Source organism: Chaetodon auriga, chromosome 8 (assembly GCF_051107435.1).
Source record: "Chaetodon auriga isolate fChaAug3 chromosome 8, fChaAug3.hap1, whole genome shotgun sequence".
Lineage (NCBI taxonomy): Eukaryota > Metazoa > Chordata > Actinopteri > Chaetodontiformes > Chaetodontidae > Chaetodon > Chaetodon auriga.
Genome location: NC_135081.1, coordinates 3,133,854 through 3,161,764, shown reverse-complemented (window position 1 = coordinate 3,161,764; position 27,911 = coordinate 3,133,854). Strand labels below are relative to the sequence as shown.

The 27,911-nt window shown below is 40.3% G+C and overlaps 1 protein-coding gene across 3 annotated transcripts in view; it reads right to left on the bottom strand.

Annotated features, from left to right (window-relative positions):
• The window catches only part of ascc3 (activating signal cointegrator 1 complex subunit 3), a 155,659-nt gene that overhangs the window by 86,366 nt on the left and 41,382 nt on the right, over positions 1-27,911 (bottom strand). For all 3 annotated transcript variants that reach the window (XM_076737118.1, XM_076737119.1, XM_076737120.1), the window contains 2 exons: positions 13,165-13,365; positions 11,326-11,466 (listed from right to left, as the gene is read on the bottom strand). In XM_076737118.1, the coding sequence (XP_076593233.1) occupies positions 11,326-11,466; positions 13,165-13,365 (342 nt within the window). The remainder of the gene's footprint in view (positions 1-11,325; positions 11,467-13,164; positions 13,366-27,911) is intronic.

Below are 27,911 nucleotides of genomic sequence, written 5' to 3'. Positions count from 1 at the left end.
GTTGGACAGAACGCCACAGATGACTTATCATTGGTCTTCACAGTATTTTGATGTGGTTGATGTACTGTGGAAAGTTGTCAGACATTTCGTTATATTACTGCCACTGCCTGGCAGGTACGTAGATGAATGTCTATTCTCTCCCCTTGTTAATTCCTTGGCTGAGACGCGCTCAGCATATGGGAGACACCAGTGACATTTCCTGCAGCATTCACAGGAAAGCTTGTTACAATATGATTAGTTGATGTCTTATGAAGGTGAATTTTAAGATGTGGAATTTATCATAGTAGACTATTCACAGCTGTACAAATGTAAATTTGATGAATGCGGAAGGGACACGCTCTACAATAATTTGTTTGCAGTAAATGTTTCTCATGCAAGCGGAAAAGCTTGCTCCCACTGTGATATTAGCACACTAAACAAAATAGGGTATGTTTGAACAAAGCCCAGCAGATGTGTTATTTTCCCCGAAATTTACATAAAATTACAAATGAGGAATTCATGCTCTCATAATTAATAACTCGTGTAGAACTTATAAATTCTAGATTTACATTCTTTGCGCGTTGGTGAGTAATTCATGCTCTGATTACTCCATTTGAGTGCATTTCTACATGAATATAAACGAACATTGTGTAAGAACTGGCCACCAGTCTGATGACTGGGAAAGTGGTACCACGGTGATCTAAAACGGTTCTGAGCAGAACTCTGACCAGGGGATGATGAAGAGCAGCAAGAGGAAGGTCGGCCATCGCTGGCGTGGAAAGTAACGAACAGAATCTCTTCATCTGACTCAGAGAGCCAAACCAGAGCTGCTGATGGCTCTAACACCTTTGTGTCTGTCGTCTTTGAATGAAGTGTGTTGTGTTTAATACGGAAAATAAGTGTTAGAATATTTTCTTTCTTGGTATTTTCTTTATTGTGTTTTTTACTAGATACGTAGAAAAAACTCGCCACTCCCAGCTGACACTACTGGACTATCACCTCTTAAGGTACGAAGTGGAATCATGAGACAGGATGGGCCACAGCTCGCTAACTTTCATCACTTACAGCTAATAATATTACTCATGTTGTCTGACAAGTGACCGAGTAAATGAAATAGAAATCAAATTAAATCAAATATTCTGGATGCTTACAGTAAGTGCTGTGTCTCGGAACAGTCTGACATTTCAGTAATGACTTGAAATAACTGTTTTTGACTTGCTGTTAGGAGTTTTTGCTTGGCACCTTCTGTCACCAACAGTTTTGTTGTTAGTGTCCTTTTTTATGATATTATGAAGGCAAGATTGGCTGAAATACGTGAGGAGCTATTTCAATTTCTGTGCATGTGACTTTTTGAAATTTTGACTCTCTCCCCTCGGCCTCCCTTTACAGGAAAACTCTCTGGCTGTGAGGCATCTCCTTCTTGGATGTCATTAACTGATATTTCCTCTCTGGACAGAGAGGGAAGAGGGCCTGGAAGTCCCAGGATGCCATCCACCCGCACACTGGCATCCACATGGCAGCATCCCTCCAAACCTTTCTGTTTCCATGGTAACTATTGCAGCCATAGAGAGAAGAGGTTGTGGGAGGAAGAGGTAGGTGGGAGGAAGATGGAGTGGGGACGTTAGACAAAGACATTTACTGGATTGTGATATGTTAACAACTACGGCTTATCAAAGCAAACTGTAATGAAAACCTTCTCAATGCAGCATTGTCACGTGTCGTGTGTGTGTGTGTGTGTGTGTGTGTGTGTGTGTGTGTGTGTGTGTGTGTGTGACAGGAAGATTGTGTGTTCTTCTGCTCAGTCTTGAAAATACCACTCACAACTTGCTAAATATGAGAAAACATGTCATTGCTTCTGTTCAGTGTGTGATGGTGGGTATAAGGAGGAGTGAGAAAAACTTAGAGAAAACATGCTAAATGTAGACAAATGAAGTCATTAGGATCCTTAGCTCTATTGCTGGATAGACTAGCATCCTTTTTCTGCTGAAAAAGAATTTTGGAAAAAAGGATTCAAATAAGAAATCTTGCATATTTCATCAGTCACTGCAGTTTTCTGCTAAGAGCTGTTACACTAGCAGTGACTGTGTGTGATAGTATGACTGCATGTTGTATATAGTGTGCACAGCACCACCAGAGCACAAGGCACAAGGTTTTCCATTCACATGGAAATGCACTAGAGTGTGTATATGAATACATATATCTATATACACACACATGCGCATGCACACACACACACACTCTCTCTCTCGCTCTGGTTTCAGTGATGTCATCATCAGACACACCCGTCGCCCCTCTGCTCAAATCTGATCTTTTTCAACATTCTCATATAACACTCACTAATGACTGTATTAATGTGTGTATGACCCTGATGAAGGCCGCATGATGAAACGTGTCAGTCTAAGATTAGGTAATACTGCTTGAGTTTGGATCCTTCATGAATGCTTTCCTCTCTGCACCTTGCAAATGGTTGAAGTCGTGCCAGAGGCTTCGCTCTACCATCAAAAGGGCATGTTGAAAGAAGCAGTGAGGACTTTGAGGAGAGACAGAAGACAACCAAGGTTACAGTGCGTGGCATCACTCCAGCCTGTCTGATGTGGACAGCCCTTTTTACTCAACAGCTTTGTGTAAATGTACTGACACTAACGCAGTCAAATGGAGCGATGAGAGAGAGAAAGTGAACAAAGTTGTGCGGAGCTGCAGTGAATCTGACTTATCATTCTCTTTGTGAAATCTTTCACATGACCTGATAGAAATGCAACTTTAATACACCTTCAGATTAACTGGAATTGGCCTCATTTCATAGGAATAAACCCCACCTCTCGCTGCCGCCGCCGCCACCACCCCCTACACACACCAAACCCCAACCTTTTCTGTATTCATAAGTCCCACAAGGCTTATAACTTTAAGTAGTGCAATCTCTCGAATCCAGCTCTTTTGGATTTACCAGATATGCGTGTTTTCTCAACCTTCTCAGTCTCATCGCTCCGTTTTTTCAGGCTGGATCTTCCAACCTCCGCTTACCTCTGAGCTGGAGGCGCCAGGTTCTCTCACTAAATATATGCTCAATCTGCAGGTTTCATCCCCTTTTCTTGGGCCTAACTGTAATAAATACATCCTCTTTCTTCAACAGAGAAGGGAACTCCTTCCTTTCCATCTGAATGGAAAACCTTTCTAAGACATCTGAGGTTGCGTTCACGTGTTCCATCAGTAAAACCCCACAGACAACACAAAAATGAACTTCATCTGCTGCTCAGTGCAACTCATTCATTACTCAGACAAAAATATTGACTGTTGAACAAAAAGAGCCTTTTATCCAACAGAGGTTGGGAATTCCTATTTAGGAGACTAATAAACAACTTAGGTAACAGGTCTTTTTTTATAGGTTAATCTTCAAAGGCTCAACACTGCAATAGACTGCAAACAGACAAAACTTAGCAAATTAAGAAAAGACTTCACCAAATTTGACAACACTTGCACAGAATTTAGGGGAAAAAACAGCTAAATCCAGAAATACTGGAAGCAGCAAAGACAACAGTAGAAGCTGTTTCCAGGGGACACTAAAACGTGCCGAACACACCCGGACACGGCTGGGACACGCTTGTTGACTGCTCACTTTTCAATGTCTTACGAGCCTACATGCAGTGTAGGAGCCATGTAGGGAAGCAGTAACACTGAAAGATGCTTTTAATCAGCAACACGATAGCTTTAAATGAGAGACCGTTAATATGACAGAAGATCTCTGGAGTCAACAGTTGAGAATGGTGTGTTTAGAATTTGGCACCTGGCACATCTTAAACCTTTGAAAATAAAAAATAGAAAAGCACAAGTTTTTCATCAAGCTTATTAATTTGATGCTTATTTCGCCTTCATGATACAGGTGTTACCACCACAGACACTCATGTAGCTCTCCCATCAAAAGCGAATATTTAATTTGATCTTACTGTAGTGCAACCGGGGGAACGACTACTACGTGAAGAGAAAGTGCTGCTTTGAACATGGAACTCTGGGTGATAAATGAAGTTCTATGGAACGTGGAAAAATATAAGGTGTCTGTTGACTTTCTTTACCAGCTCTATTATGCATAACATCGACAAGTACAGGAAAAGACAAATCATTTCAATGAAGGATGACACAGGAAATCTTTACTTGTGTCCCAGGGAGTCTGAAGATGGTAGTTTGATACCTGGAACACTCCAAAAATCAACAATACAAAAAATAAAGAAATCATCTATAGGGCCGATTAGATTACTTAATATTCTTCTAATGACAGGTGAAGGATTTATGTACTGCCAACGCACTGTTATTGGATAGGAAACATCAATATTGGCCTCAAAACACAGCATTGGTCAGGCTCTCTGTGCAATTTCTGAGAAGACTTTCTGGCTAACCTGAATAACATGAAGCAACACAAAGCGTTGGACCATATATATCAAACTCAAAGCCCAAGGACCAAAACCGGCCCGCGATGGAATTATCTTTGGCCTGCATGATAATATCTAATTATTATTAGAGCTGGCCCGCCGGTATATTGCACACACCACTAGTACTACAAGTCCCACAATGCACCGCCAGTGCCTTGGCACGTCGATCAAAGGCCCGCAAGCGCGAGTCCCTGCCCCACTTGTTCATCAGCAGCCTGATGGAGCTCGTTACCTGTGGTCAACTTTCAGCTACCCTCTCCCCGAAAAATGACTAAACAGATAGTGGACTTTGAAAACAGGGTTTTTCAAGGCAGGTGGGAGGCCGAGTATGTGCTTGAGGATATGAAGGACAACGCTGTTTGTCTTCTGTGCGGAGACAGTGTGGCTGTCATGAAACAATGTAACGTAAGAAGACACTATGAAACGAGACACCATGACAGGTAAATTAGTCTGGAAAATCTGCATAAAGAGCCAGAAGAAATGAATGGAACTGATTTTTCTTGTATTTAATGTTTAATGTTGTTGTTTATGGATAAAAATGGTCCTATAAGCTGTGTTATTTCCAGGTTCAAGTATCTGGCTTCGACTAGTGCACATCAGTGAGCAGCACACTCAGGTTTAATTTAAGTTTATTTGTTGCACTCTTTTCTTGCTACCACTGGACATTTTTGGTTTTTGTTTGAAGGAAATTATTTTTTGGCTGTTGTTGGCCTGTGGGAAAATGTTTTCATTTGAAATTACTATGGAAAGCTGCAGATAAAGTCAAAAGAAATTAATGCAACTGATTTTTCATTTATTTAATGATCAATGCTGTTTTATAGGCAGTAACTTATAGGCTGTGTTAGTTCCAGGTTCAATATGTGCAATATGGTCATTTCAATCAGCTTTCAATAAACATTGAACCAGTCAACATTTTTTTTAATTTGACACCCCTGTGAGACTTGTCTGTGTTTAATTAGAGTATCTCCATTACATGGTTTGTCTATTAGAGAGCACCAGCAGCTTTATTTTTACTCTGCAAAATGTCTCGCTTCATGCATATCCTGGTCCAAGTTCCTTAAAAACCATCTTTATTTAAACTGTAGCGGTTTGTCCTTGTAAAAATGATTGGTGAATATATCCTTATTGGACTATTTGAACATTTGGCTTAAAAAAAATCTGCACTGGTCAGGCAGTCTGTGCACTTTCTGGGGTGTAATGTAAGAGCTGAAAAGCTAACCTGATGGAAAACCCAGGCAAAACAAATTTCATCAAAACTGTTGTGTTCTGTGTTTAAAAAAATGGCATACCGTATTGATCGCTCAAAATACCATTGCTGGATTTAACAACCTCGAACAAATTAGTATCAGGCTAAAAAAGGCAGAATTGGCCCGGCACGTAGTAGACCAGACACCGTATTCTGCCTCAGATAAAACACCATTCAGAGCTCTGAGAGCAGTTCACAGAGAGCATTGCTCTCACGGCGTTTCCAACCATGTTTGTAATTTTGTTAAGACATTACACGGACAAGTATACTGCATGAGTTTACTGGCGGTGATACGGCAGTGAAAAAGGCTTCAGACACGACCTGCCAGTCACATAAAACTACTCCACCAATATCTGTGACAGCAACTCTGTCTTTCAACTTTATGAATCAAATGAACATTTTATAATGGATTTTTATGATTGTTTGGTTGCTGTGGTAAAAGTGTGGCAGTGTGCCACAGATGGCTCTGTTTAGATGAAACACTGCACAGAAACCTATAAAATCCCAACAGCAATAAGAAATAGCCTCATAAGAGGAATATTAAAAGGCTTCCCAATGACAAGTGAATTATTGATCATATAATTAATATCTCATCAATTAAACTGCCATAATATTATGTGCACCCACATTAACAGGGCCTTAGGGGACGTAGCGTTTGTTTGGAAAGGAAAAGTGGGGACACAATAAACAAGGGGGAGTGTGACAAAATACATGGAGAGAAAGAAAAACAAAAGAAAGGTGCAGCACTGCTCACAGATCCTCTAATTAATTACCTACAACAGACAAAAACACACCAATAAAGACGTCGACTGCTGAAATATTTGACACATGAACCAGTGTGACCCCAGTTGGGTGACTGTCCCTGGATCATCATTAGCACCTGAACTGTGCTATAGTGCTAGCAGTGCTAACTCTGTCTGTGTTATCATAGAACAAACTAGAACAGAACATCACAGCCAGATACGTAAATCAAACCTAAGAGTGTCTTACAGCTTTTTCTTAGGCTTGTTCACTGTAGTTTTTAACAAATATTACTCCAACAGGATGTGGTTTTTATCATTTTGGACAACAATGGAGCTCTACGGCACAGATGAAGAAGAAGCACAATGAGGACAGTAAGATTTTTTTTATGGGCTGTGTCCACCAAAGCATTTTTTTCTGACACCAGGGTATTTTTTCAAGCGTTTGCAATAGGAGTGCTGCACATTTACAGTATGCTAAAAAAAAGCCATCAGTGTGAGGAAGCCTGGCCGTCTACTCTGTGCTGAGCGCTGGGTGTTTTTTTTCTGGTCGCCAAAGGTTGAAAAAATTCAACTTTGGGTAAAACCCCTCACTGTCACTTTTTACCCAGCTGTCCAATCAGAGTGGAGGAGGGGCAGGACAAATAGAACAACACTTCAAACTGTGGCCTGCTCATACAAAAGCTGGCTACTCCTTGAACTGTGCTCTATCCAACTTCAGCTCGTGAACCAAACCATGGCACTCACCGATGTTTCGCCCACAAAATCTCATGAACCCACACAGACCGGTCAGCCCGCCCTCTCAGCCCACGTGCTTCAGCCAGAGCAACGGCCAGAACAAGTGCTCTACCTTGTGCCAACATTGTTACATTTGATGGCACAAACTGTGCAAAATTAGGTACTTGCAATACATAAATGAGCTGTTATATTCGCAGACATTCTGTATCGTAGCAACCACAGCGTCTCAGCTGGAAAACAGCTGCGCCTCTAAATAATTCTCAAGCTGGGAAAAATGCTTTGTTGGACAAAGTCCCTTATTTAGATCAGTTTTGTGGATTCTGTCAACTCAAAAGCTGACTTGCTCATCCTGACATTGTAATTAACATTAAAGCAACATTATAGAACAATTTTACCTTAAAATAACATTTTCTGAATCATTTTGATGTTACACTGACTCTGTCTGTTCTTGCTCTGTGTGTGACTTGGGTGGGTGGGATCCAACTGCAGTATGTCGGTGAAACTTGATCATATTTTATAGAGAAAAGGTTTTCTGTTTTTTCCTCTGGTGTCCCGTGGCTTGTTATGATTTACTGAGTTTCCTGGTGCACAGATAGCTTTACTCGTTGCTAAATTAACCCCTAACTGCTGCTAACTCAGTTAGCAGTGCAGCTAGCTGACTCACATCAGGGGATCGCTGGTGTTTACATCACTAGCACAGAAGGTAGAGTAAATCTCTCCATTGCAAGAAAGACGCAGAGCTGTTGGACCAGTAATATTAGCAGGTTTGCTATGTCTGTGCTGTTTTGTTTGCTTGTTTGACTGAGCTAGTAAAGGTTATGACTCGCTATAGTTTTCGCTTATAAGTGATGTAATCATCACGAAATGCATGTGTATAGGTGTCCATATTTACGACAATGCAATAAAATACCAATTCTTATGTAATGTTACTCTAAGTCACGCTAACATTAGCCAGTTTTCACACCATCATCATCATCACATGCCCCCCACCAACAAATACTTTGACTGTGGCCCTATGTTCAAATCACTGATAACTTCGTTATAATTACATTTTTCGTAGGTTGTTAGCTGGTCTGTAGTTCACCAGTGACACACTCACATGTACCTGACTGCAGCTGATAAGGCTGTTAGTCTGAAAGGTAGCGTTACAATGTGATCAATCAGTCACGGTCTCCTCCACAATGCATCTCCCATCTCCTCATCTGTGTAGCTAAAGTCAGTCACAAGATGACTGTCTGAGCACTCTCCTTGCTCATTAAATTGATAAAAACTTCCTAAAAAGTGGCATCTGTTACGTCAGTACAGGTTTTCTGTACTTCAGGTGCAACGTCAGGTGCACTTCTACTGTAAAGACACTGTCTATAAGCACATTAGCACAGCAACTTTGAGCTGGGTATCAAGTTTTAGCCACAAACTGAGATGGTGTGTAGCCCCCAACCAAAACAGCATATGAAGCTGGGACTCCATAGAATCTGGAATTGGCTTTCACCTGCTGGCAAGTGCTGAAGGAGAGGACGGAGACAAAGAGCAACTTGGAGATGACCTGTTTTGTGTTGGACAGGTAGGTGCCGGGGGTTAGCCCAGTTTGCTTGCTAAAGTATCTGCTTCGCCATAACTAGAAATGTAAAGTTCCAAAAATAGTATCTGCAGTGTACATACACAGTAATGCCCAGAACACACCGCCAACCTCTACTTGTGCATGACGCACTCGTGGTGTCCACACAGACAGTGTTGCTGCTGCAGTGTTGTTATTGCCAGCCTTATCTTTCTACACTGAGTTTGTTTTTGGCAACGGCCGTCAATAATGATGAGGATGTGATATTTGTTTTCCCTCATTTAGAGAGAGACAGAGAGAGAGCACCAGAGAAAACACTTCCCTTCATCTGATATCTTTCATGTCTGTGACATATTCTACAGATATAGACAGTGAAACTGTACGATCTGTCAGTGCAACTATTGGCAGATCATTTTCAGTCTATTCTTGCTGAGGAATGCGCTCATCACGTGTAAAGAAATAGGTGACACACTGCTGACTACGCGCAGCTGCAGCCACATGTGAGTCACGTTCACACACAGATTGCATGAGTGTTCTAACCTGTTAACATCGGTGCTGAAAAGAAAAGCGAGAGGTTTTTCAACCTCATCAGGTGAATGGCTGGTGCTAATTTGAGACCCTACATGGGTTTATTTTATTATTAATTTAAAAACAATTCAAATGTCCTGAGGACTTGAAGAGAAGTTCATGGATGCATTCAAGTGAGCAGCAGATTCTTCATGAGAGCAACATGTGAAAAACAGGAGTGTCACAATTCTCCTAATCCTCAAATCAACTTGACTTTCAATTTAAAGGTCACAGTTCAATCCCATCTATGATTCAAATCATTCTATTTTATTCAGCACTGATGGCTTTGCCTTTTTAGACTGCTGAGTATTGATTTGTAGAGGTCAACAGATGATCGTTATTGTGTACTGAAAACTTAAGACAGTGTCAGCTATGATACCACTTTTGTCTTGTTTTTGCAATGAACCACACTAAGCGCACACAGTCGAATTTGTTTTTTGTAATGTAATAACAGTAACTTATTCCATCAGCTGAGATGACGCAAAAACAAAGAGAGGAGTCATGAGACGGCAGAAGGGGACAGACTCACATAGCGTGTTTGTTGTGGGAAGTGAGTCTCAGCAAAAGTGCATGATATAAGGGGTAGTTAAGTTATTCTAGTTAGCTGTAACGTGGCTTGATGCTGTCACAGAAAAGAAATAAAAAGTCCATGTTCATGCACTGTTACTGTGCTGCCCTGCATTTTTCACAGCGAGGTTGCGTGAAACACTTCTTGAAAGGAATAAATGTTACCATCGGGAACAATGAGCTAGCTGCTAGATAACCAGCGAGGGTCAAACAAAAAACTGGATACATAAGTGCAGCTGCAGGCAGTAAGCCACACTGTGTGGTCTTTCAAAGGCCTGTTTTTTTCGTCGGACATGCAAAAGACGTGTGCAGGTAGGCGAGGTATAGAGAGAAGGGAAATACTGAGAGGAACTGTCGATCCTGCTTTTCATTTTATCAAAACTGAAAGCTCGTGTCCATTGATTTTCTATTTAGAATCGAAATCACGACAACCCTCAAGAAAAAGCTGCTGACGTCATGCAAACTCTGAACGAGGTACATCTCTATCACCTACTGATGATAGAGATGATCTGCATTTAAATCGAGCAAAAATACAAAACATTTCTGGGTCAGGCTTCTTAATTGTGAGGATGTGCTTATTTTCTTTTGTATTGATTGCTGTTTCTGCACATATTTTACAAAACACAAAATAAATCTGCTGTCAGTAATGAGACTGTTAGGAATTCTGTGCATTTCTTATGAGCAAAGAGCAGTTTGTTAATAACGTGCATCACATGCATACTTGAGCTACAGCACTTTTGGTTCTACAGTTCTAAGAAAATGATCTTTATGGTGTGACTTAATATATTTTTTGCATGTGTTAGTTAAAATGCAGCGTGGAAGGGACAGCAGTATTTTTACTGTATGCTGTTGCATCTTAAAAATAAAAGGAGAAAAAAGTGAGATTTGAGATTTGATATTTTAAAACTCAACTTAAATATTCATTTGTCAAAGACTGCTTTTCTTTTGATTCATGAGGTTGTGAATGAACAGTATACTGTATTACCTTTTGGTAAAGGTAGCGATTAAATTGGGGATATTGGTGATCTTGTGCAAATAAGGGCACTGGATTTCCATTTGTGGTGGTCTTTTAAAGCGCAAGATTTCACTCATGAAGCCAGAAAACAAAGAGCAGACTGAGAGCGTAGAGCCCGTTTTATCATTTCTCCTCTGTTTGAAAGTAACTGCAAATTCAGAGCTCAGCAGTTGACAAAAATTAAATTAGACATCTAGTTAAGTTACATTTGTAACTAGTAATTGGCAGAATTGTGACTGATGTATATTGGAGAGCAAATGATGAAATGGCTTCAAATTAATATCACAATCTAATCCACTTGGGGGTGCTAGAGAATACTGTACATGTGTAGCGGAGGGAACCTGGAGGAGGAACTGCTTTGGCACCCTGAGTGTGGACTATTCTTCAGAGGCATGACGTAGAACTCAGCATGTATGTTTTTCTGTTCGTGTGTGTGTGTGTGTTTGTGTGAGTGTGAGTGTGTGTGTGTGTGTGTGTGTGTGTGTGTGTGTGTATACCTGTGTTCGTAGGATCTCTCCTTTGGTTAGCTGCATGTCTCCAGTGAGTTCTTTAACAGTGATACCCAGTGGCTCCAACCGTTTACTGAAGTAATTAGTCATCTCAGCTGCCAAGGCCTTCATAGGAGCCACATATACGATCTACAGAGAGACAGAGGGACATAGAAATGAATAGGACGGAGAACAGAGGGGAGGAGTGGGGAAGGTGTGGGTGGATGGGGGTACAGGAGGCTGGGAGTGGAAGGACACTGTGGTGATAAATGAGCTAACAGAGGCAGGATCATTTGTTCCCTGGCAACCAGCACAAATCACAATTTATTGAGAAATATGATGCCAGCCACTTGCATGGGTAAAGTTTAATGGTGATGTATGAAAAGTGTCTATCGTCACTGGCTGGCTGGCACACGGTGCCGTGTGTGAGCGGGTGTATGTATGTGTGTGTAAGCCTTCATGAAAGAGAACAAAGCCCTTTGGATGTCTGAATTATTTATCTGCGTGTGTGTGTTAGGATTTGACACTGTGGGTTTATGAAGACATGTATCAATATTTTCAGACTAAACTGCCTATAGCTGACCTTTTGTGCATATATCCCACTGTAGCTGCGTTTCATTAGGACCGCTTTCATCTGCCATTTTTCTAAATCAAGTATTCATAAATATGGAAAACGTGAAATAAAATCCCAAACTTTCTCTTTTTGTCAAGATTTCAGACATTTCATTCAAATGAGTAAAGCATTTTAGATGTTTTGCCATTTTGCGTTAAAGCCCCTCAAGACTTCATTTCTCAATCAGTCTCTTGGTGTGTGTGATGTTCCTACACGAACACAAAATAATCTGCGAAAGTCAAACAGTTGTAGGACTGAAATATGATTCAGCAATATCTGAATCAAGCTGTGAGATGTTTGCTGCGGTTGCCAGGTCGCTGTCAGTCAGATGTGATCAAACCACACCCACACAGTCCTGATGAACACATTCACTAAGTAACTAATTAATTCCATTTTTGAGTATTAAACTCCTAATAAAGAAAATAACGCTGTGATTATTTTTTGAACTTTAACTTTGGGAATTGCTCATTTAGTCAGAAATATTTCATTATAGAGATAAAATGAATTTGAAACCAAGTTTTCATGGGCTTTAAAAAAAATGTATCACTTACAACACAGCTTTTCTTTGATGGTTTGCTGTGACATTTTTGCATTATGCATCATGAAGGTAAGACAGCCTCTTATTGTCCCCAGCATGAGAAAAATCTTAAAGTTCACAACAGCAATACTTACTATGAAACTTCAAACAAAAAAAACAATTGACTGAATGCTGGACATTCATTTAGATCATTTTTACACTCACAAGAAAAGTTGAAAAATTATTATTACAGAACACCACTGAAGGACAAAAACACTGCACAAATTGGCAAAACCATCTTGGAGGCGACATAATCAAGCAAATCCAGCTGTCCTTGACTTAAAACAATCAGAAAGCTCCTATTTAAATGCTGCCTGAAATCCAAGCATCCAAAGCTCAAAGGCTCAGATCTGAATGTCTGCATGGGGTGTGTGAGTCTCAGCAAGGAGTATGCTTAATCTCCTTGAGGCATGTTGAGAGACTCTGGGGTGGAGTAACACTGGGAACATTAAACAGCCATCGCAGAGAGTCTTTATAAAGAAATACTGATTGGAATTTTTCCTAACAGCTGTCTGACTTACATATTGCAGTCAGTCCAGGTAAAAGGCTTCCTACAAACAACCAGTGGAACATGTAATCGAACTACAGCACCATAGTGGAAATAAGTGAGCACATAATGGGATCTCTACTTTGTACTTTGCGTGTGTCAGCGTCACACCTTGAATTCATCCTTCTTGATTACACCGTGTTGCAGATGCTGGCGGATCTCGTGAAGGACGGTCAGCATGGCAATGTTGGTCTTGCCAGCGCCAGTCGGAGCGCAGACGAGAAGGTTTTCGTTGGTGTTGTAGGCCGTCTCAAACACCATGGACTGGATTCTGTTCAGACGCTTCATCCCCTTGAATACCAGCTGCCCAATCTGAACAAACAGAGAGGGAAGGGAATGGATAAAGAGGGGTTAACACATTGTTAGCATACTCGTCACTCAAAAATCTGGATGACTATCGTGTGAACTATAACATATCTTGTCTTCACTTTCTGGTGAATTCTGGTGCCTCCTTGAATAAAAATCAACAAAGAAATAAAGGGGAAAAATACAAATGGCTTCACGTATTTACTTCAAAACAAATGGAAAGTAGAGAGATATATTGAATACATAATGAAAATAATTAGTCTTTAAAACTAAAAACAGTGCTTTGTTTAGTGTTGGTTGAGGCTTCCTATTGGATAACAACAAATGTAACAGGTAAGCTTTTGTTTCCTTTGTTCTGAATGATTTTGATGGTTGGACAATTTTTCTAGATTATTAACAAAACCAGCTAAATAACAATCTGTTTTACAACTTAATTTAAATCACTGATATATTTATATCATATAATCATGTAAACACTGTAAATCAGCATGAGACCAACAACAACTTGTGTCCTCGTGTCATAAACCAGTTGCATCCATGCTTATTAATCCATTAACATTCATCTATAAGTTCATCCCTATTAATTGATTCCTCAGTGTATCTTATTGTCCCTAATTAAAGGAACTGCAATGTTCTTACAAAATAAATAACAATTTTCATCAGATTTTTGTCACATTTATTTAAAAAGACACACTGCTGACGTTTCCAAACTCAGCTGTGAACTATGGGGTAACGCTAATACTGGGGGCAGTGACAGTGACACAGTTTAACAATATTAGTCGCCCAGTTGCCCTTGGCAACCAGATATGGGCCAGTGTCAACCATTTAGTGCAGTTGCCCCGATTGGCGACCGTATTTTCTTTGACAAAAGCACACTGGAGAATATTCCAGCCAGCGTGCTGACATGAAACATAGACAGGTGATCAGTTACATGTGTCAGTGACTGAGTCACAGTATAAGAGGTGACTGCACAGAAAGTGGGGCATCAAGAAGCATGAAGGAGGAGAAAATGTGTGTGGTGGGATCAGCTGTCACTCATGCTGCCCTTCGTCTGCCTTCACTATGGCAACAGAGTGTGGGTGATGGCCCTCAATCTCACAGTGCCTCTGATAAGTAGAGAAATGGCCACTGTGAAGGACAGTTGGTTGGAACCCCCTCCCCCAACACACACACACACACACACACACACACACACACACACACACACACACACACGCATAAATACAGACACACAATACACATACAGGAGAGAACATCCAGCTGCTGCACAGGTGAATTATTTCCTTCATGAACAGAATATGAATAACCCAAAACACAAAAATCTTATTAAAATCCCTTCATGGCATTGGTGGAGAACACAGCGACAGCAGCTCTGAGCATAATAAGTGCCGTCCTGTCTTCTTATATTCAAAAGGCAACATCCACATTTTGAATAATATATTAGATGATTTAAAGGTATTTTTAAAATAATAAAAACATGGACTTGACTGCAGCTCAAAGGTATGCAGGGTCGTCTGGAGAGAGGATACGCTTTCACTTATTGAAACTAAACACAAAAAGGCTATGAATTTCAAACAAGTTGCTGATTATACTGCATGATCAGCCAGCGTTCCTCTAAGTAAATAAACATTAACAAAACGAAGTGCAAGTGTGGAACTCACTGTCTGTTGTCAAAGTGGAAATATTATCATTAAATCTTCAGATGCAATTTTCAACAGTAACGTTGAATTCTATCATTCTTATTTTATCTTAAGAATTCTCAAGCACACGACACACATATAAAAGCATGTAAATACAAAAAATGACATCCAAAACAAGTCCAACTTCAACAATCTGATGAGGAGCTGACATGCAGAATCCAAAAAGTTCTATTTCTATTTTTGAGATTTTGGCAAAATAAACATTTTTTAAATGAATGAATGAATATTCTTTCCTATCTATGTGTACCCTGTGGTGTTCAATCAGATAAGAGGTTCCATCAGCTTGTATTGCAACTTCTGTTCACTGATCTAGGCCCCCGTTTCCACTCACGCACAAACTGAAAATAAATATAAACCCGGTGGAAACAGATCTAATGTCATGCAGGTTGGCACAGTGATAGTTTGATATGGTGTAATCCTGACTGACGGACACAAATGAAGTTCTGGGAAACTTCCACAACCAGCTTTGAGAACAACAGCCAACTAACACCGAAATTCAGAGGCCAACGATGTGACCAGGTTGCAGTGGAACCTCATGCAATAGAGGTCACTGTTGTTCCAGGTGTGCTTCTCACCTCCTTATCGACTTTTTCCGTTTTTCTCTTTTCACCCTTGCTCTGCCTTCTCTGTGTTCCACCTCTCTCCCAGTAAGGCTGGTTGAGGATGCCTTAAGCTTAGACAGCAGTATTATTTATTCAAGGATTCATTAGAAGTATGTCATCACTTTCCTCTTCCCCTCGTTTCGCTCCAACACTCATAGAAAGAAATAATTAAAGAGTGCATGTCAGGCGAGGATATGTGGGCTGCTGCTCGGAAGTTGGCCCCCGCAGCCCAGTAGGGAGGAAGAGGTTATTAATGCATCAAAGAGCAACTTTATCAGAGTCCACTTAAGCTGGAAGGAGCGGAGGGCGGCTGTAGTCTCAGCTAGGTGAGGTGTGGGGTGGGAGGCTTCAGATGAACATCTTGACACATCCACTGATGTACACATGTGACAGTTTGGCTGTTCTGTGGGGCGTACAGACTGCTGATTACCAGCCACACACACCGCCAGTAACAAAGCCGATCAGTTACTTCCCACAGAAAGGACGCTGAAACTCCACTCGCTGATGGGTGTGTGGTCAACAAACATTTGGCCACATTTGCATGTGAGCTGTGGATGTGGCTCTGATGTCTACGCTTAGACAACAGCTCCACCTGGCAAATGCAAATGGACAAGAAGTTGATTACAGCCATTCAAAGCTGTCCAGCTCTGTCCAAATATTATCTGAAAACTACTAAATTAAACTGCTCAGAATTTGTCTAAAAGCTATTCCACCCATCACTTAGGCTGTTGGTAACCTCTGCTACTTACCAGCTGTTGGAGGAAGTCTGAATTGATTTTCAGGGAGCCAGACTTAGAGCCATAAAACTGCAGTTTGTCACCACTTTTGGAAAGAGTACAACTGTGGCATTACTATGATTTACCCTTCTCTAATGTTTATCACCAGGAAGAAGAGAGCTCTGTGCATGTATTTGTGTTAGCTGAGAGCTAACATGAAGCTTTCACAGCAATATGAAACCATAACAACAGCGCCTGCACAGCTTTCCAAGGGATTCATCTGTTGTCCATGGTCTTGGCTGCTCGCTTGCCTTTGAGGACAATGAAGCAAACAAATGATTCATTCTTTCAAGGAAAGGATAACTCATACCCTACGATGCCACTGTAGCCAAAAAGCTCTGGAAATGGTTCGGTGGATATCCCCTTTGATGGAGGAACATATGGGGGTTGTCCCCTCTTTCCATTACACTGTGTTGTAGGTGTTGAGAAACTTGCAGAATCAAGAACCCATGATGAGAATGTTGAGTATCAGTACCGCCAAGTCTCACTGAGGTGCAGGATATCTCAAACTAAACCACTAAATCAGCAGTGATTAAAAGATAAAGATTTCATGGACATAAAAAACAAATCTTTATTCAAGTGTGTGTACACATACACATACACACACACATAAATGTAGCTTTTGTCCTGCATTGCTTTGATGTAACACGAGCTTAAGCTACAACAGGAAGCAATTTATTTATTCATTTTTCATTGAATGAATTATTATATGTTATCCTCTATTTTTCTTGTTGTTGTTTTCAGCTGTTTGTACTGTTATCCTGTTCCTTTGTGTGTGTGTGTGTGTGTGTGTGTGTGTGTGTGTGCATGCTTATCCATTTGATCCTGAATAATGCTTAAAGAAGCCATGATATAAAGGGTATGAAGTTTGGAACAAGAACTCAGGATGCATTTTATACAGATATTTTGTTGTCTCAAACCTGGAAATCTCTCAATTTTACATGGTTTACAGCTCATCAGATTAACCTGAAAAGACATAATCATATTTGATTAATGAGAATCACAAATACTATATTACTAAAACTACAAACAATTCCAGCTATCTCCTAATAGTTTGTCTTCATACGAGTTGCCTATATACACGTTTCCCCCCTAATGTGTGGGACCTGTATAGAGTAAATATGAATCCTCTCATAGAAGGTGAGTCCAGACATGTTGAAGAGGAAAGTTCAAGTGAAGAGTCAGCAACAAGCGATCCCGTACTGAAAAGGCAAAGATTTACTACTTTGGTGGCTAAGATATTAGCAGGGGAAGAAAGCTACGTATTATGTGTGCTGCTCCCAAGTCAAGACTACTGATTTAAGTGTTGCTCCTGAACTTGGACTAGTACTAGTGACTTTAGACTTTAGACTTTAGACTGCTTCTTTATTGATCCCAATCTGGGAAATTGTGTTGTTGCAGTAGCAATGACCAAAAAAACATCCAGACGACCATAGAATATATGCAAGAATTTAACAAAGTAAACAAAAAAGTGACAAAAAATATATACAGAGAAAGCAGCAATGAATACAAGATAAAACTAAATGTAAATATACTGTAAAATGTAAATAAATGTTTGCAATATTGAAGTAGTGCAGATAAAATGTGAAGTATTGGGGTTGTGAGGTTGGTGGATTAACTGTTTAAATTGCTGTACAGTGTGATGGCTCGTGGCAGGAATGATTTCTTGAAGCGGTCCTTGTGACAGCAGAGCTGGAGCAGTTAATTGGAGAAGGAGCTTCACTGTCTGTCCACGAGGTGGTGAAGAGGATGTTCAGGGTTATCCATGATGGATAACAGTCTGTCCAGTGTCCTCCTCTCCACCACCTCTTCAACAGTGTCTAGTTTGCAGCCAATAATGGAGCCTTCCTGATCAGTTTGTTCAGTCTGTTGGTGTCACAGACTCCGATGCTGCTCCTCCAGCACACTGCAGCAAAGAAGAGTGAGCTGGCAACAACAGACTGGTAGAAGATCTCCAACGTCTTGCTGCACACGTTGAACGATCTGAGCCTCCTCAGGAAATAAAGTCGGCAAGTTAGTCTAGAGCCCCGGCTTCCTTTTTACTGTTCATGTGTGATTAATGTCACCCAATTAGTTCACTCATTGATCTTTGTATTTGAAGCTCTGTGCATGAGCTCCAGCTGACCAGAAATGCCACTTTTGAAAAACACAACATATTCCTTTATATCCCCACATACACGCTGTCATTAACTCCCCAACTGAACAAGTGAAGGTACAGTATGGGTGTTACTGAAGCACACTCTCTTCATAATGACTGCAGGGCCTCTTCTCCTCTCTCTGAACAGGGATGATGAGTCCAGTCTCCTCCTGTCTACCTAATCATTTCCCCTAAGGCCAAGTCCACTAGGCTCCTATTTATAAATATTCATTTCTGAATTATGGACCACTGAGCTTCACCTATTTTGTGAGGGTTCTGCACACTCATCTCTGTGTCGCTGTGGTGACCAGAGAGGCACAACAATCACTCCTCATTTTGATTTATCGACTTTGTCTGTTTGTAACGAAAAGCCAGCGTCCCTACACTCCTTAAACATGCAAATTCATGCAAATGCATGCCTGCCCCAGTATTCACCTTGAGGTAAAGCATACATGTTGTAAATAGAAATTTGCCATAATTTAATGATCTTCAGAAATCTTCAGTGCTTTTTATTCTCTCCTTAAAACCTCTCTGGCTTCATTGTTATGCTAATGTATGCACACACATCTTCCAATTGGAGATCCAGCTGTGCCTGCCAAAACTTGTCTCGAGGGTACGATGTCAGTGTTGTGGGGAGGCGGTTACAGTACTGCAATAGACATTATGCAGCTGTTAACGTAAAGCAGCAACCCTGCTTTGCCGAGACTTTGCTCATCAAGAATTTCAGCAGCCAAAGAATCTTCAGGTAAAACTGTGTCGATTCTTCGTGATTCGGGAAAGTGGGGTTTATCATTTTCAGTATTTACTAAAAATGTGAAAAAACTAATCTGATGTATTGCTTTAATTTACTTAGAGAAAAGTATGGTCCATAACAACCCGTGTGTTCTTTTTGCTCTGACCTTCTGTTTTATCAGGGCACAGTGTACTCACCAAATCAATTAAAGAGGTCTGAACAGTGAAGAGCATGACCAGTCAGACATCAAACATGATGAAAACAAACAAAATGAAAAAGAAAATGAAGGTGAGGTGTCAAATCATTACCCAAACTGTCTGCTGTAAACATCCATTACAGCGTACAGACCCACTCCTTGCTTGAACCTGAACCTCCTCTACTTACTGTTGTGCACTCAGTTTTTCTGTGCAACACGGGATTGTTACCATCGTTTCAGGTGCCCTCACTTTCACTTCGACCTCCGACTGAAATGGATAAACTGTTTGTTTTCAACCAGTTTGATCATCTTTCTGCTCATGTTTCATAACCTGTTGGATCTTTTTTGAGCCATGTTGTTGCCACGTTACCAGACCGAAGCAACTAGTTTGGCAAGTACAATTTTTTAACAATCATAATTAAAAAAACTCCCCAGAAGTTCTTTCATGTCTTTAATCGATAGTCGAGAAAGAGGACATGAAATTAGGTGAGAGACACATGGGGACAGACAGGGAACAGAGGTCCACAGCTGGACGCATGCTGCGGATGTTGTGTATCATGGTTGGGGCCATCACATCACCACTCAACACAAATTTTGATAAATCACAGTTTGTGATCAAGATTAAAGTTTGTTGTTGTCAAAAAGGGGTGATATTTTTGGACAATATAAATTGTTAAATATATAATTTACGAGAAGATTGGTTTAGAAACACCAGCTAAAACCTCATGCTCCGCTGCCGTCCTTTGATGTGGATGCTGGTAGCCTCATGCACACCTTAATAATCACTATCACATTTTTCAGCTTTTATGCTGTTTAACAGTCACGTTTATACCACATTACACAGCTGATCAATCAGTCAGTGACTAGCCCTTGTCACGATCACATTAAGTCATACAAACAGGAGGCAGACTTTGAGCTAGAAAGTCAAATTGACATCACCAGGCAAGATGCCAAGTTAATTAAGTTGACAGGAGTTGAGAGGACTTTATCAAGTAGAAATTCAAAGCAAACACATCCAGAGCCAACAGGCTCATTTGTTCTCTTCTCCCAGATACATCACTCAGGCAAAGGACTCCAGTAGCTTAGTGTTTGGTTACAATCAGATCTCTTAAGACAGACACCAAAACCCACTAAAACGTGGACCAGTTATGACAACCAACTTGCCGCTTTATTGCAAATCAATCCTCATTTTTGTTCCTGGCTAAATTCAGCAGATATCATCCCTCTATTTATTACAAGGCCCCAGCATTTAAAACATCGAGCAAAAGCTCTGCAGAATCCAGCTGTCTAATATGAGACCATCCACATACTGTATGTGGTCAACCCCTCAGCAGCAAGGTTAAATAAAGTTTCTAATGAGAGCAGCTGTTCGAGTCTGGGGCTGAAAAAATCTCTAAAACCCAACTGTCTCCTACAGGAATCTGTCTTCCTACACAACATTTTCAGGACTATGCAGATACTTAGGTGATGAGTGTCTCTGGCTGATTATGAGAAAAGAAAGACTGAGTGAATATTTCTGTATAAAGAAACACAGACAGCAGAGTGAGTCAGCTTTCTGTCTATACAGTGTAAGCAGTCGTCCTCAGCAGTACATACTGTGTGCGTAAGAAGGTGCCCATCAGCCCATCCTGGGCCAACGCTGAGTGGGATGGAAGCTGACAGGCTCATTAACACGGCGGATACAAAGCCTACGGCCATATGGGCAAACTGGGAGGACTGGGAATATCCCGCCAATCCACCAGTCACTTAAAACACACTAATTGGACACCAGTGTTGTCCATATCCATTGGTTTCCTTGTCTGTAGGTTTAATGGTGAAACTGAGATGGTCATTCAAGAGGCAGTCACCAGTGTTTCTGTGGTAGCTGCTATTTTGTGTTATTGTGTGTTTACTGTATGAGTCACTATATGAGCTCCTAAACTAATTAAATTCCTCTGTGCATTGGTAATGGGAAGCTAAGAGATAATTGTTGTCATTTTCATGCCATCCTTTTAATTACTTTCTGGTTCCATTTCATTCCATTTGAATTGACAGCCTGATCAACTTTTAATTGCCAGTTTTTGCAAACAGCTTATCAGCCTGCTCCAAGCCTGCATGCAGAGTACTAAATGACCTGGCCAAACACACCCCCACAAACGCATTCTCAAAGAACACACACACACACAAACACGCGCATGCGCACACACGCACAGAGTAAATCCCAGAGACAATCCTATGGATCCACATGCATGCTGAGAGCACACATGCACACCAACCCTCCGCACCAGATGCATGGTGGAGTTTGACAGAGTGAGATGCGGATGCAGCAAACAGGAGGCCCATTCATTTCCCTACAGATCAGCAGCAGCAGGAGAAAGAGGGGGAGAGGGCACAAAGAAGGGAGAGGGAGAGCTGGGAGTAGGATGGAGATAGCAAAGAGTGAGGTAATCCATCACTTCATCCATAAGCACCTGCTGAAGAGGCACAGAGAGCTTTGTGAGCCCCAAAACCTTGAATAAATACAGTACAGCCCATCCTGCATCAGTCCCCTCAACATCATACAGCTAATTATCTATTTTAATAAACTCCAGGCCTGTATGTGTGATGTACATAGTACTACAAAAGATAAATTTCTACCAACAGTTTAACAAATTGTCCAATTAAGCTCATAATGAGCAGGCCATTAAATGTGTGGTGTGCTTTACGTTACACAGTTTCTACTAAAACAATGAAAATAAAATAATGGCTTTCAAGGGCAGTATTACCTGTTTACCTACATACACAGTTGTCCCCTTATGGAATAATAATAAATGTTTGTTAAGTGACATCAGGTGATATAATAAACTAGAAGTTTTGACATCTGACTGATAAGCACCCTGGCAGGACAAAGAGCTTCATGGCGCTGAATCACAGAGGTCCTGATTCAGAACTTGAAGTTGATAAGCAGAAAACAATTATACAGCTCCAATTCCAAAAACGTTTTGCATAAAACATAAACAAAACAGAATGTGATAATTTAAAAGTTCTTTTTGACATATTAAAAGCAGTAATCATTTAATCATCACTAAACTTCATTGATTCCTATATGTTTATTCTGAATTTGATGCAGCAACATGTTTCAATCAAGTTGGGACAGGAGCAACTAAAGACTGGGAAAGATGTAGAATGCTCCAAAAATATCTGTTTGGAACATTCCACAGGTAAACAGGTTCACTGGTAACACATGAGAGTGTCATGATTGAGTATGACAGGGGCATCCTGGAAAGGCTCAGCTGATCACAAGCAAGGATGGAGAGAGGTTCACCGCTTTGTGAACACATGATTGGATAAAGGATATTAATACAGGGGCTCAGGAACACTTAATAAAACTTGTATTCTGTTTTTATTTACATTTTACACAGTGGTTGGAAGATTGTTAGGGTTGTATAACATGTTTTGAAGTTTATCTGGGAAATAGTGACATCAATGTAGACCATTTCAGGAGAGAAAGACAGTAAAAATCCACAGTCCACAATCTATCTTTCAAACATCAAATTGAGCGAGAGAGTGGAACTTGTTCCTCAACAAAAACCTCTTTGGTTGAGCCTAAATAACACAGACACCAATATGCAATAGCACAACAGTCATTTGGTACTTCAGCTGAGGCGTGAGTAACACCTTAATTAGCATCAGCTAATTAAACTTGCTGGTGACACTTTCACTTTCAACAGCCTCGTAACACATTGTTATGACATAGGCAGCTATTCTTAGATAGATAGATAGATAGATAGATAGATAGATAGATAGATAGATAGATAGATAGATAGGACTTAAGGAGTTCTATCGACAAGCAAATGTTGTGGACCTGTAGGGTGGAAGGCTATTTTGATATATTCACCATAAAAATAAATCATTGACAGTTTTTGGCTTTTTTAAAATACTCTAAGCATTCTGTTTTAAACAACCAGTCTTGCATGGCTGATGGTTCCCAATTACTGGATGCTGCCTGGATATGGAAACTCACTTAGCCTACTTTTTCACCATAGGTACTTGACAAATGAATTTTACAAAGCAGAAATACCCCACTGTGAAGTTTGAGTTGGACAACTGACAAACATTCACTTTGGATCCAGCGGCATCTTCCCAGGGTTGGCATCAGAGGACAGTTAGCCCACCACAGAGGGTTTCACTTAGGCACCATCAATAGATAATTGTTCTAATGACACAAAATCAATGTTCGCTTCAATATCTTTATACTGACTAGTTAAATTTCTGCTAAGAAATTATTCTTGTCTTCACTGGTTCTGTGCCCCTTTGTTTTAGCAAAAGAAATTACCCGGGAGAGTTCAGTGTGCAAAGGAAGAGTTTATGTTAATTCATTTGCCAAAATAAATATTGCCACACAGTCTTTGCTTTTCATCTTTTTGTTCCATCTTGGTATAACATTTCGATTCATATGGACTCTGTGAAATGGTGAATTTTTTTTTCTTCACTTAAGCTCATGGTACTATAGAAGTAAAGGCAGGCAAACTGTGCGTGCTACATATGCCAGACACGTTCTCCAGCATTTGAGACAGTCATGATTCATTCTGATTATTCATTATCCTATTATTTCAGACAGAAGATCAAATATTAGGGACACCTTATAATATAGTGCAATCCAATATAATCTCACTACATATAAAAGGTCAAAAATATTATAGATTTAAATTAACAACTCTCAGACATCCTAACAAAATTGTTTCAATAGTTCATTATCCCATAGGCTACTGCAAGGTCACTAGTGACTCATTTCAATTTATTGGAAAAATTTATTTGAATCTGAAATCTGAACACAGACATCTGAAACTACAGATGAAGAGTCAGCCTTGTCAAAATACTCAGAGTAAATTAAGATGGGGCATCAAATTTAAGTTTACATTAAATGAAGTAAAACACAATATGTGTAATTTACTAACAAAATTACAACGTCAACACCTTTTTCAAAGGCTCACAGGTATCAGGTAGATTTTTAAGGTGATGCAGCGTCGTCCTATTTAAGAGTTCTGTCACTCCATCAGACAGGATTGTTAAAGTTTGAACCCTTGAATCCTTCAAAGAAGGCTTGAAGACTCCAGGCTTCTGCTTAGCAAGTCTAGGCAAACACATAGAGCCACAGTTGTGTGCTGTGGGGGAATCACATCAAAACTGGATTAGGGAATGCAATCAAGGTGGATTAATTATGGATGGAGGGCTGTTCAGTTCCACATCATCTTTGCAGGCCTGTGCATATACACTGGCTGGCTGCTTCCTGCACAGGAAGAGGAGAGGGCAAGCTGTCAACAGGCCGAAGAATCAAAGGATGTTGAGTGAGTGTGGTGATAGTGGAACATACTGGAATTCCAACAACACCAGGTCTGAGCACCTGTTACCATCAGCTGAGACTGAAAGTATCTGTCAGTAGACCTTCATTCATCAACCTTCCAATCTGAGTGGTGGAGTGAGACATAAAGGAGGCCAGGAGTGTGCGGCATAATGCTCTAAATGACAAAGCATGACTTAACCATAACAACAAAAGACAAGAATCAATGCAATCCATCTACTCCTATACCATGAATTTTCAAACAGTAACCTTGATTATCCTCAACAGCATAAGCAGGCCTTTATTTGAAACAAGCTTTTATATCAATGAATCTCAATAATGTTTCACATCAAAAGCTTTTCAGCAGCTCAAAGGGCATAATTCTTGCAATATCAAGTGGTCTTTCAATATGAAAAACCTGCAGCAAGAGTTTCACTGACACTGGCTTAACTTTGACTGAAACAACGGCAAAGAAGAAAACGAAAACAGCATTACCAAAAGAGAAGCTTGAAGTGAATATGACATGACTCAGTAGTGATGGAATTAATGCTGTGGAAATGCTCATTAAACTAAATCAACTTCATCATTATTGTGGTAACCAGGAGGTAGTATGATTTGCAAAGAGAATCAACAGCAACAGCAAACAGAGCAACTCTTTACAGTCACAGTTTAAACATCTTCTAACTGCAGGATACCGCTTTACGTCATAAAGAATGCATCATCTAAAGCTGCTTCCACCAATATGACAATGAGTTTAATGTCCTTCAATAGCCACCAGTCACAAATCTTCAGTCCAGTGTTGCACCTTTGAGATCTGGTGAAATGAGAGATTCATGGCATGAATGTGCTGCTGACAAGTCTGCAGCAACAGCATGATGGCATCATGTCACCTGGCACCATGAAGCAGAATCAGTAGGGAATGATTCCAGCACCTTGTTGAATCCATGACAAGAAAAATTCAGTCTGTTCTGGGGGCAAAGGGGTGTCTTACCCAGCACTGGAATGGAGTACCTAATAAAGTGGCTGAGTGTTTTTATCAGACGAGAAAAATAGGTAAGTATAAAGGCCTGTCTTAAATATAAGCCTTCTTCAAATCAAGGCTTCATTCTGAAGTTGGGGCAAATAAACGCCACTTTAGTGTGCTGAGCTTCTCTTTTTGACAAAATACTGTTCTTAAAAGCTTTCCAGTTGTTCAAAGTGCAACATCCCTCTATCTTCTGGTGAGGTTTTAATGTGAAACTTCTGCTGTTCTGTTCAGTTTCATTTCAAGTTCACATCATTTGAATAAAAGGCAAAGAAGCAGCATTGGTAATGATCAGTGAATGAAAACAGTATTTTGTTAAAAAGAGGAACTCAGCAGTGCAGAGTCATGTATGCAGCACTACTCTTGTACTCATGAAATTGGTGCTGTGGAAACGCACATTATGCAGAATTTTCCATGTGAGCCATTAAAGAACAAGAAATTCCATGCTCCCTTTAATGTATTTTTAATGAACAGCCGTTATTGGTTCATGGCAGCCTTTATTAACATCAACTTCAGTTAATTTTCCTTATTTTGTAACCATATTTAATGATTTTTAAAATGTTTTCTGATCTGATGCCATTTTAATTTCCCATTGACGCTGTTTGCTGTCAATGCAAAGTAAAGACTTCCTCTATGTTTGGGATAATGTACTATACATTTCACAGTACTAATTCCATTAAAATAACACCAATATCATGCCCCGCAAATCTGTTGCTCTCAGTGATACTGAACACTTTTTGCACATCTTTCACATTAAAAGCTGTCCAGCAACTTCAACTGTATAATCTCTTATTTTACTATGTTTACTATGTACAATTGTTAATATCTAGTGAATTAAACACTATTTCTGTTAAAAAGAGAAAATGGGGGCAGCAGTGTGGTGAGTAAGACATGACACTGCTGTTTTACTAACAGAAGCAATGCTGTGGAAATGTACATTATGCTGAAACCATTATAGTACAGGTAATCTCATCTCCATCAATGTTACACGTGTCCTTTATTTGTTCGTGCTGTTTTTTTTTTTTAGTTAAGACCATGTTATTCCTTGACTACTTTTTAATGTTTTTGTTCAAGAATTTACTGTATGTACAATGACTGAGTTTGACACCATAATTGTCTGAGTAAGGGATAAACAACACCGGGGAGAAAATCATGAAATAAGAAAGTTTTACGCGTCAAACAGCAGCAAGATATACAGTACAAATTGGGAGGGAAGAGTCATTCATTACTTAGGCCTTTCAACACCCCCTCATGCCCACTATGGCTCTCCTGTAGCAGCTAAATAGCAAAGCTTTCTGCGTTCTTTAATCCTTCTTCCTATGCAGACTGTTTCTCTATGGTAATGTGTCATTTATCAGAATGTGTTAGCAGCTTGACTGGATTCCTATCAATTAGCAGTTCATAGGATGTGCAGTTGTGTGTCCTGTCAAGGCGTCTGTCTATATTTGAGTTTCAGTGTCCATTCTGTTGCCAGTATTATGAGGTACATCAGCAATGTAGGAGTAATAATGTATGTTTCTATGCGTGTTTGGTCCATCAGTACAAGTAAAGAGTGGCACTTGCTCTCACTCACAACACACTGAGTAACATATTTATTCGGATAAATTAAGAAGGCTTTTACCACAATGGCAAGTGCAGGACGCCTAGACCCTGATTCATTAGTTAAAAAGCACCCTAATAAATTCCCCACTTTTAATGTTTCACAGAGCTATTAAAGGCGTACCAAGGCTCACACAGCCCTGTTTCCCACTACAGCTTTCAATAAATGACAATCGGCACTCAGTGTAAACGGGGAGTGGAGGGGGGAGCGTCAGACTTTTCAGCGTGCCTTTCAAACCCTTAATAGCACGTAAAGACTTATTAGGCATTGTGTGCCGGCGCTTTAGAGGAGTGAGGCACTTTGTTCCAGAGTTGCCCAGGCTTAAGTTAATGAATAGAGCTGCTGCTTGACTGAGGCTAATTCACATTGCTCAGTTGAAGAGGTTCCCTATCAATATATATCAGTTACATAGGGAACTAGATGAAGGGAAAACTGCTAGTGAGCTCAGGAGAAACTGAGAGAAAAAAAAAAAAAACGACAGATAA